General features: G+C 43.1%; 1 protein-coding gene across 1 annotated transcript; it reads left to right on the top strand.

The window, feature by feature from the left end:
- Positions 1–7,484: 7,484 nt before the first annotated feature.
- Positions 7,485–9,926, top strand: MELLADRAFT_42909 (uncharacterized protein; the record flags this gene model as incomplete). The annotated part of the gene is made up of 8 exons (XM_007408488.1): positions 7,485–7,852; positions 7,956–8,024; positions 8,103–8,204; positions 8,270–8,753; positions 8,796–8,869; positions 8,945–9,379; positions 9,459–9,611; positions 9,685–9,926. The coding sequence occupies 8 exons, from the start codon at positions 7,544–7,546 to the stop codon at positions 9,742–9,744; spliced, it is 1,686 nt and encodes a 561-aa protein (XP_007408550.1).
- Positions 9,927–10,543: the final 617 nt, after the last annotated feature.

Genomic DNA, 10,543 nt, shown 5'->3' with positions numbered 1-10,543 from the left:
GACCAGCTGTAAGTCGCAGTCGTTACCTATCAGCAGTTCCTGAACGTGTTTCCATTCATCATTTACCCAAAAATCCTTCGACTTGCGGTTACGCGCCGCGCCCTCCGTGGTGGTGTTGTCAGTGAGACAAGAGAAACAGTTGCCGGCCACGTCCGACGTGGCAATTAACATCAATAATCCTAGACGCACAGCCACAGTTTCCGCCCAGGCTATTGTACGCCTTGGCGAGTCATGTGGCTCTGCCCAACCAGGGATCCACTCGAATTGAGCCCAATTTCGTCCGATGATGATGCCGATTCCGAAACTAGATGACGCATCTCCTACCCAACCAACGTTCTTTACCTTGTGATCCGGTACCAGTCTGGTTGGTTGCAGATTGTCTAGACAGGTTTTCCAAAAGAGCATATCTTCTCTCACCGTAGGCGGCATTTTTCGAAAACCTGGGGTCCTCCATGTCGCAACCCATTTGAAGTTTTCGGCGAGGTAAGCTTTCAATTGCGGTAGAATTAACGTCAAGTGTGCTAATTTCCCGTTGAACTGCTCAACATCCCGTCTTCTAAACAAAGTTTTAGACAAGAAATTCACTAGATCCACCTTCCGCTTTTGCAATTTTTTCTCTGGTAATGTTACTGTCTTCAACCTAGCGTTCCACAAAAACCCAATAAATTTTTGTTCGTCGCTAAACTCGGAATACTTTGTTGCGTTCGTTTTTACCCCTAACTCCTCACTTGATTTCACAATTTCCAACATTGAAAGGGGGTCGGATTCGTCTTTAATCATAAGATTATCATCGACCCATCGAAACGCCTCCACCAAATTGAACTTTGCTTTCATTAAATTTTTCCATCCGTCCGCTGGACCACCAAATGAGCCGCATCCAGCTACGCCACCGAAGGCAATCCGTAAGTCGATATAAATTAAGCCCTTGAAGTCTCTGATAGCTAAATAGGGCCACTGTGAAGGATGAGTAGGTATTTGGCGGTATGCGCCTTCCCAGTCAAACAGACCGATTTGAACATTCTTGTTGAGAGTCTTGAAAAATTTAGCTACAACCTTGAAATCATCCCAAGTTGTGGCGAAATCTAACTTATCCACGAATGAATTAACGGATGGGATATTGTCGTCGAATTTAGGGAAAGACATGTCGTTTATGGGGCGGAACGTACCATCGCCATTTTCTACGGCTCCTAAAGGACTAGTACGAAAAAATCCTAACCTATCATACACTTCCTGTTCAGTAAATGGACCATACATCCTATTAGCTTTCACCTCTTTTTCAATACTTTTTTCAATTTTTTCTCTCGCATCCAAGGCTGATTTATGATTTGGTGGTGAAAACCATTTACATCCTTCTATTGTATGTTTTGGGATTCCTTGGTGGAAACCATCTATGAAGCCGTCTAATAAGTATAGATAATCAGTTAATAACCCATATCTTTCCAATTCTCTCTCCCACACTTTCACATTCATTTCGCACCTCACTCTAGAAGGCCAAATGTTTGATTTATTGTAAATTGGTGGAAGATTTATAATTTCACTCTCTAATTGACGCTTCATAGGTACACTAAGACAAACAATAATAGTACAAATCATTCAGAATAACATCTATAACGGTCATCAACCAAGTATGACAAAAATTCGACTCATGGTCTCTTTACAAGCTGCTCACATCTTGTCTTTTGAAGACGACTGTTTCCCATCTGCCTTATCCGCCTTCCCTTTTTCATAGTTCTCATCGTAATTATTTCCTTTATAATTCGGATTGGGATTCGCCTTCCCCTTTCCTTTCTCAGATTTTGAATAAGGCGATGGCGATCGTCTATTATTCTTTACGTAGTCAGACCTGAAGTTATTCTTGAAATTATTCTTGTTATTGTTTCTCTGGTAGTTTGGTACTTTTAAGTAACTGTTATCTTCTTCGATCTCTATATCGAAGTCAGTCGAATTGTGGTTCTTCCCTACCGGGTATCGATTACCTGTAATCGGGCTAAACTTTTCTCTCTCATGACCTTTTGCGTAAGCTATAAACAAACATTCAATTATTCAGCATAAACTTTTTTTTTCTTTCTGACGATTACTTTCGTTGGTCTTAATCGCTTACGGTTATCGTACTTCATTATTCTACCATCATGTAAAAGGTTGGTCCTTGCTAAAGCATCTTCAAGGAATTCAACCCTCTTTACTGAAGGATCGCCAGGAGCGCCATTAACGTGATTACAAGTTACATCCGTTCTTACCTTACGGCGATATCATATCTAAAAGCCGTAACCCAACCATGGCGTACGCTTAACTGTTGTACGTAATCGAAGTGCTCCTCTAAACTACTCGTTCAAAGGTAAAGTGAAACATATTAGTTTCAACTTATAATTCCATAAGAAAAATTTCGTACTCTTTTGCAAACAATTTATGTTTGTAGTGGTCTCGTACATATTTGACCATCAATTGTCTCGCCCTAGTCCATTCGGCGAATGACAAATACCATTCATTTCTAGGAATCTGGCCAGGGATCTTATCCTTCTTCTTCGACGTGTTATTGCTAGCCACCAACTTGTCCAACTCGATCCATTCTTCGTTGAAGATGGTCAAAGGTAAGTGGTAGTCCATTTTCTTTAGATGTCCGTCCCAAAAATCGTTAAAAGCTCTTAAGCCAGATCTAGAAGTTTCTCCCTTCTTGTAATTCTTAAGCGGGTTTTCTTCAATTTCTTTCTTGGTTTTTTGATTTTTGTCTGGTTCCATCGCATTCAGAATTCTATTCAACAGCAAGTCATCTCCATTCGCTAATGCTGCTTTCGCTTGTTCTATCAAAAAACCTAGCAATTCAATGGTACAACATCAGTCAAACTCTTTAGCCAACATTTGCTATTCACTAGAATCGATGTTTGATTACACTCAATTGTTGTATTTACTCATTCATTAGTTTTACAATTGATGATGAAACGACTTGTCGTGGATAAAGCCACTTGACGACAGAGCAATTGAACCATCGTGGATAAGACCACTTGACGGATAGGATTTAAGAACCACCGTGGATAACCCCACTTGATGGGATACTGAAAAACCATCGTGGATAATCCACTTGATGGGATAGTCGTGAATACACACTTGACTATTAGATAACTGATTGCAATATACACTTGACTCAAGTTGAGTCGTGCACCATACGCTTGATTCAAGCTCAAGTAGGATTACAGTTATAGAAAAAAGATGTTGATCGATGATAACTGACTTGATTTATCGGTACCTTTTGACGCTTCCCCTCTCTTAATCTCTATTAAAGCTTCTTCATCACCATCTGATTTGTCTGAAGATAAAACGACGTCTGTATTCATTTTAGTCGATATGATTACATCATCTTCTTCTATCTCAAGTATTGATTCTTTCGTCTTCTTTGATCTTCTTTCTTCCTCTTCATCTTCTCTAGCGATTCGTTGTTCTTCCTCTAATGTTGTTTCTATTTCGAAATCTTGTAAATAATCATCTGAATTTGGAGGAGTAGGCTCGGGAGAAAATTCTGGGCCTAGTCCTAGGTTCCTTCTGCTCGACCTCATGCTCAAAAAAGGAGATTCGATGACTGACAAGCTATCTTCGAGATGATCGTAGGATTTCGATGTGGAAGGAGAAGTTAGCGGGAGAGGAAAAAGATACGAGAGTGAGGGACAACTCTCTAGAGTGGAATGAGGAGGAGCGTAAACGAGTCCTAGAACTTGTGAGCTCATTCAGGGCACAACGGCCTGTCTTACCACTCACGTCATCTCCTGCTCACGGGACATCTCGAAGAGAACTCGTGACATGGACGGGGGACATTCCTCGTGCCAACGTCACATCCCTTCAACAATTGCACTGTCTGACGTAGATTCCAATACCTCACATCCGCGTATCAGTGTCAACGTACAATCAACCAGCCCCACTCGCAGCAACCTAACTAATCGAATCAACTCTGGATCCGGCAGCAAAACATCGTGGGTGTGGAGATATTTTAAGACTCAAACCGTTGTCGATCCAATCACCAACAAAGACGAGAAGAGGACCATTTGCACCTACCAACTCGAGCCTGAAAAGGAGTGTGGCAAGAGTTATAAAGTTGATTCGTCTCAAAGTACAAAATCAATGAGTCGACACCTGCTCAAGCACGGCCTGGATGAAGAATCGCACGTTGAAAAAGGAGCAGTTGACATGAACAAGTTCCTCACAACTGGTCGGATTGCGCCAGTAAGTACCTCAAACCTTAGTAGATACTTTTAATTCTTGTCTCATTCCCTGCTTCTTCCTTTCTACTTCAAAAGAGTGAGAAGCTCTCAAATTCATTCTTCTGGTCCGCTATCTTACGCCTCATTGTCAATAAAGAGCTTCCTTTCTTGTTAGTCGAATCTGAGGATCTACGTAATGCGTTTATGCTAGTCAATCCAAACATCAAGCCTTACTTCTTTGGTCATACTACCTTTACCAATACCCTCAAGGCTCAGTTTATCAAAGGTCGACGCTTGCTTACTCATCACCTCAAGGACGTTACTCACGTCAATTTCACTTGTGATGGATGGAGTCAACATAACAAATCGATTCTTGGAGTCACAGCTCATTGGATATCAAAAGACTTCAAGTTGTGCGAGGCTATCATCGGAATGAAGTCAATCGACGGTCCTCATACTGGGGAAAATCTTGGTAAACACTTACTTGAAACGTTGAAGACTTACGATTTAATCAATAAACTCTTTTGCATCACTGCTGATAACACGTCTAACAACTCTGTCATGGGAAGAAAAGTGGAAGAAGTAGTCCCACAATTCCACGCTGACAAACACCTCCTTGGATGTATCGCGCATGTCATTAACCTCGTCGCTAAAGCAGGACTTCATGTGTTCTCCGAGAAACTAGGCGACAAAAACCCTTCATTACCTCCTGCGCTCGCTGCTTGGCTACATCAAGACACCGAACGAATCTCCAGCGCTCTAACTCGCCTGATTGGCTTTACCAACTATGTCAAGGCTTCTCCACAACATGTGGAGTCTTTTATGCTCCTTGTTAAGGGTATGCTCCCAGAAAAGGATCACGTTCGACTTATCAGACGGGTCGACACACGCTGGAACTCTGATTGTGAAGCTCATGAGAGATCTTATCGACTCAAGGCTGCAATCGATTATTGCACCAAAAATGATCGAGAATATGCAAAGTTTTCACTTACCAAAATTGAATGGGATTTGGTCGCCCATCTTTTAGAATTTCTCACACCGCTTAACACCGCTACAAAGATACTACAGTCTAACCCGCGCTAATGCATAATTTGGGGAGACTCACTTTCCTATGCAATTAGACGGGTTATGCTTTTTGACCTACACCCCCAAAATGCATAAAAATATGCATTTAGATTTTGGGGTGTATTGCATAGAATTATGCATTAGTACGGTTATTGTATTGCCCCACCCATATGGGACAAGAGAGGGTGAAGGTGGGAAAACTTCAGTAAGAAAGTTTTCAATTTTGAGGACATTTGTTGTCTATTTAGTACGATATGTACAGAAAGAAACAAAAACAATTGTTTTCAAGAACATGGTTTATCGAATACAATGTGTTACAAAAAGCAGTCAACAAACAATAACTTTTGAGGACTTGTGCTTATTTGGTACGACATGTAGAAAAAGAAAGAAATTGAAGTATTTTTGAAGGTAATTTCTAGGTGGAGATCGATCAATAATCAAGTGTTAGATATAGTCACACATTGGAAGAAATCAGTTATTGCCACTTGTTTTTTGTTACCAAAAAAACTCGGACTCAAGCATCTCGGCATACTTCTGCAAAGAGTTGTCCAATTTGAGACCAGAAGCTGTACCAGTGCCCTCTATGTGTGCTAATTCCTTGTTTCCAGTAGCAGACATGATGAAGAAAGATGCAAAGTGATCTAAGGGAGCTGAAGATTGTGTGAGGTGGGTGATATCACTTCACTGATCATTCCAAAGCACAACTGCTGTTGCTTTTTGTCAGTATCACCACCACATCACTGGGTTTGACCTATGCAATACCGCTTCCAAGATATGATTTTTTTTGCTTTGACCCTATGCATTATGCAATATGCAATTAAAATCTTGTTTTGGCCCGCACCAGCGTGGTGGAGACCAAAATCTATGCATTTTGGCTGGATATGCATATGCGCGGGTATACAACAGCGCGGGTTAGACTGTATCAGGTTCCCAAAACCCAACAACTGCCGATGCCGCCCAGTCTATCAATGGATTTTAGAAAAGTTGGACAAGGTATGTTTCCAAACAATTTCCATAAGTATTGAAAATCACTTACACATCTTCTTAACAATTTCTCGTGCTCCACAGGCCTGGCAAGGCAATGCAAACAAACCACTTCGAGCAGCCATAGGACCGATGAGAATCAAGCTCCAACAATACCATCAATCTGCGCTCCAAAAACCCATTTATCTATTTGCGAACGTCCTTGATCCCCGAAGTAAACTCCTTGAACTGTCAACATTAACGATTGAGATGGCTGGCCTGTATGACCGAGAGGAACTGCGAACCAAATTTACCAGGGAGGTTGCAACTTTTCATCAAGGACAACCAGAAAATGTTGATAATGCTGAATCAGAACCCGAAGAAGATGGGCCACGTCGTTTCATCACTCGTAAAAAAAATCTTACTGTTGAAGAAGAAGTTGATATGTACTTATCCAGTGGACGCACCAACAAAAGTGTTGATCCTTTAGAATATTGGGGTCTTCACGCCGGTGAATTTCCTACTCTTGCTCAAATGGCTTTGGCATACTTGTCTATTCCTGCTACCTCTACACCCCCTGAACGATCATGCTCTGCTGGTGGGAGAGTCTGGACAGATGAACGGGCTACTATGGATCCATTGAATTTTGAGGCATCGATTTGCCTCAAAAGCTGGGACAACTTGTCTTTATTTCACTCTTACAAAAAAAACGCTTCATTTTTTTCTTCTATCTTTCAACTCCATCAAAACATCAAAAACTACTTAATTTTTTTTACCTTTGTTTTCTTGTGTTTTCGTCTCTCTCAGGCTGAAATATACATGAATTGTGCTGAAAAAAAAAGATTCAGGGCTCCTTTGACTCATTTCTCATTTGTTTTCTTGTCTTTTCTTCTCTCGCAGCCTGAAATATACAAGAATTGTGCTGAAAAAAACAAAAAAAAGGCTCCTTTGACTCATTTCAGGCCCGGGCTGGTGCGCAAAGCGCTCTTGGGCTAAACACCTTTTTGAGGCTTTTCAGGCTTGCCCGGCCCGGCCCGCCTGGCGGGCGGCCCGGTAAAGAGCGGGCCGGGTGCAGGCCTTCCTTTTGAGCTCAGGCCTTGGTCGAGATCGGAGAAACCCTTGGCATCGGGGTAGCCCGAGGCGAGATCCGGTGGCCAAGCGGATTTGGTGAAGCGATCCAGATACCCCGGACCAGAGTCGGGTCAGATGTGGCATCTCATATTGACTTCATGAGGAGAATGCAAGACCATTCACTATTCACCAACTATCAAACCATCAACAAACTGGACAACACTCATCATTAGCTGTATAAAACTCGCTACCTCATTATGGATATCGAGCACACGATCGATCCATTCAGAGACGAAGGCACCACTAATGCTGCGCTTACCTCCGCTTTACCTCCATCTCCGCCTCCATCTCTGCCTCACGCATCCCCACCTACCAATTATAACCTAAGTTTGGCTACCTCTAATATTTCACCGCCAAACCACACATCTAGCACCTACTCTTCCAACTTGGTCTCGTCAGCCCATTCATCAGAAGCTCCCAAACCGATCTCTATCTCACCAATCACCACCCCTGGGCGTGGCGGAAGACCAACCCTGAGGGATTTGAAAGATGTTGAAGAGATTCAAGTAATCAAACGTCACTTTTCACTGGGGAGACCGTCATCAAGGTACTAATTGATTGAATTTTTCGATGGCATCAAATTTTATTTTTTTCTCTGGAAATGTTTAGATTGTGGACGCCGTAAAGACCAGTGAGGGAAGCTCTTCTACGTATATAGCTTACGTCATTCAAAGTAGTGTTAGTAGTCTTGCCTGCGCATCTATTCATAAAATTAGCTTTGACTTCAAGCAAACTGATCTACTGAGCCATGCTTAGCGTGGTACGGCGCGACATCGGTATTCCGAATTCGAATCCCTTCGGTCTGCTTTAGTTTCTCTTTATCCAGTTCTGATTGTCCCACCCATTCCCGACAAGCAAGTTGAGTCGTATTCCAGAATTTATGTATGAGCTTATCCCCTTGATCTGATACATCTTTGTTACAGTCTTTAGGTGACTACGCTTCACATCCCTCTTCAATGACCAAAACAAAAGAAGACCCCGTAACGGTTGCTCGGCGCCGGCGCATGCTCGGAGTCTTTCTCAACCGGCTGGTTCGTCATCCAGTGCTTGGTCGTGAGCGAGTCCTGTGGCGATTCCTTGCGGAGGACCTATCGTGGTCTGAAGTACTCCATCAACCCCCGCTAACGACGTTGCCGAAGAATGCGCTGCGCGCACCTGCGCATGATCCCTCTAATCCTGATCTCCAAGCCCTCTTTTCTCACTTACCTGTACCTTCATCGTCGGCGGCGCCCCTCCAGGACCCAGACCAGCGTTTCCTCGATTCGGAGGTCTTCACTCAAAAATTCTCCGCTCATCTTAGTGGAAGCTTAGAGAAAATCAATCGTCGGCTCATGAAGCGATGGTCTGATCACGCTGTGGATCAAGCTGAAATGGGCGGCGTGCTTAACGGATTCGCACTGGTGGAAGGTAGCGTGGTGAATGATGGGCAGCTCATAAACCAAGAAGCAGCCGAAGCCACCAGCACGGCTATCGAGCGCACAGGGCAGGCCGTAGATGCTACCTATGTCGCCACCAACATCATGGTGCGCTAGTGACCTCTCGCCTTATATCACGTTCTTACCAAACCAGACCTAATCACGTTCACACTTCTGAAACAGCTGCAAGACTGGGAAAGTCAATTCACCGAACCCTTACACGAATATGCTCAATTCTCGAATGTGATTAAGCATCTTCTTCGGTTCCGACATCTCAAGCAAGCTCAATTCGAGATGGCTCGTGATACACTCGATACCAAACGTCTTGTTTTAGAAGACCTAGAACGAAGTGAGGGTGAGGCTCAGCGTTTAGAGAGTGCGCTCAGTCGCGTACGTCAACTAGACCAGAGACGGGACGACGATGATGGTTCTTCCACTGTGGCTCCCACAAATCACGTCATTGGGTCATCTGGTCCAGCTCTAATCACGCCACTCAGAAAACCGGCCTCCACAGGTTTCTTGGGTGCCTTGAGACATTCTCTCAATGGGTTGGCCGACGTTGATCCCGAAAGCTCCAGGCGAAATAGCATAGGTAAGCATAAAGACTATATCACCAATGTCAGTAGCCCACTTCTCTCATCCATCTTATGTCGTCATACGTTATCTTGGCTCACAACACATTTACACTTTTGCTCAGCTCGAAGACGGTCTGCGTGCGGCGTCTGCTGACTTGCGATATTGTTCTCAGACGATCCAGGCTGACCTTGATCGATTTCAACGTCAGAAAGTTGCCGACTTGAAAGACATGTGTCTGGCTTTTGCGCGATTTCACATACAGCTTTCAAAAAAGGTAGGATCTCATCTTAATCTCTGCTGTCGCGCACGTTTCTGACATGCAGCTTTGCCTCTTGATATGTCACAAGAATCTCGAACAATGGGAAGCAGCGAAAGAAGATATCAGCAAAGTCTTGACTGACTCATGACAATTATAATCACAGTTTAATTTGTACACTTATTCACTTCATCTCTTATGCGTTCTGAGTTTAGGCTTTTCTCGTATGCTAAACCGGCTTGAGACTTTCATAAGATGCATGTTCATAATTTATTTGTTAGTTTAACTAAATGGACCTTTTTGGCCATTGTAACTTTCATCTAGGGCCCCTCTATTGACCCTTGAGTTTGTGAGACCTCACAAGCATTTGAATCAGCTCATTGGGCGGAATTCATACTGATCCTACCCCTAGATAGTAGTCTGAAGTAGTGAGTGGGGTTGAATGCATTAACCAACAGATCAAGTGAATATGACAAAACAATCAGGCCCATTTCTTGCCTGTGAGCTCCTGATGTCTTTTAGACTAGTAACTCACTATAGAAAAAGGTTTGGATAATGAACTATGTTGATTATGTGCCTAGAAAACTTGTTTAAAGTTCTAAACAAGGTTGGAAATGAAGTAGTGTGATCAAATTAGCACTGACTTTGGTTAGGTGACCTTGAATTGATGCAAGATAAGAAGTCTTCCCGCAGGATGAAGAGTAGAAACTACAGTCTAGTTCCATGCCCAAGCTAACAACACTCTACTCTAGAGTTTGTTGATCAAGGCACATATCACCTGGCAACACACAAACCGGACCACAGATAACTACGGCTGTTGATGTGGTGTGGTATGGTCTAGAACATGCAGGCTGCGGTCCAACAGGATATGGTCTGACTGCACTGTAGTGTGGTAAACCTGTAGGAATTTTATTTCTTTTCTATCATTCCCACATTCCTAATTCAGCACT

The sequence above is a fragment of the Melampsora larici-populina genome, assembly GCF_000204055.1.
Source record: "Melampsora larici-populina 98AG31 unplaced genomic scaffold MELLAscaffold_12, whole genome shotgun sequence".
Classification (NCBI taxonomy): domain Eukaryota; kingdom Fungi; phylum Basidiomycota; class Pucciniomycetes; order Pucciniales; family Melampsoraceae; genus Melampsora; species Melampsora laricis-populina.
This window is presented reverse-complemented; position numbering and strand designations above follow the sequence as displayed.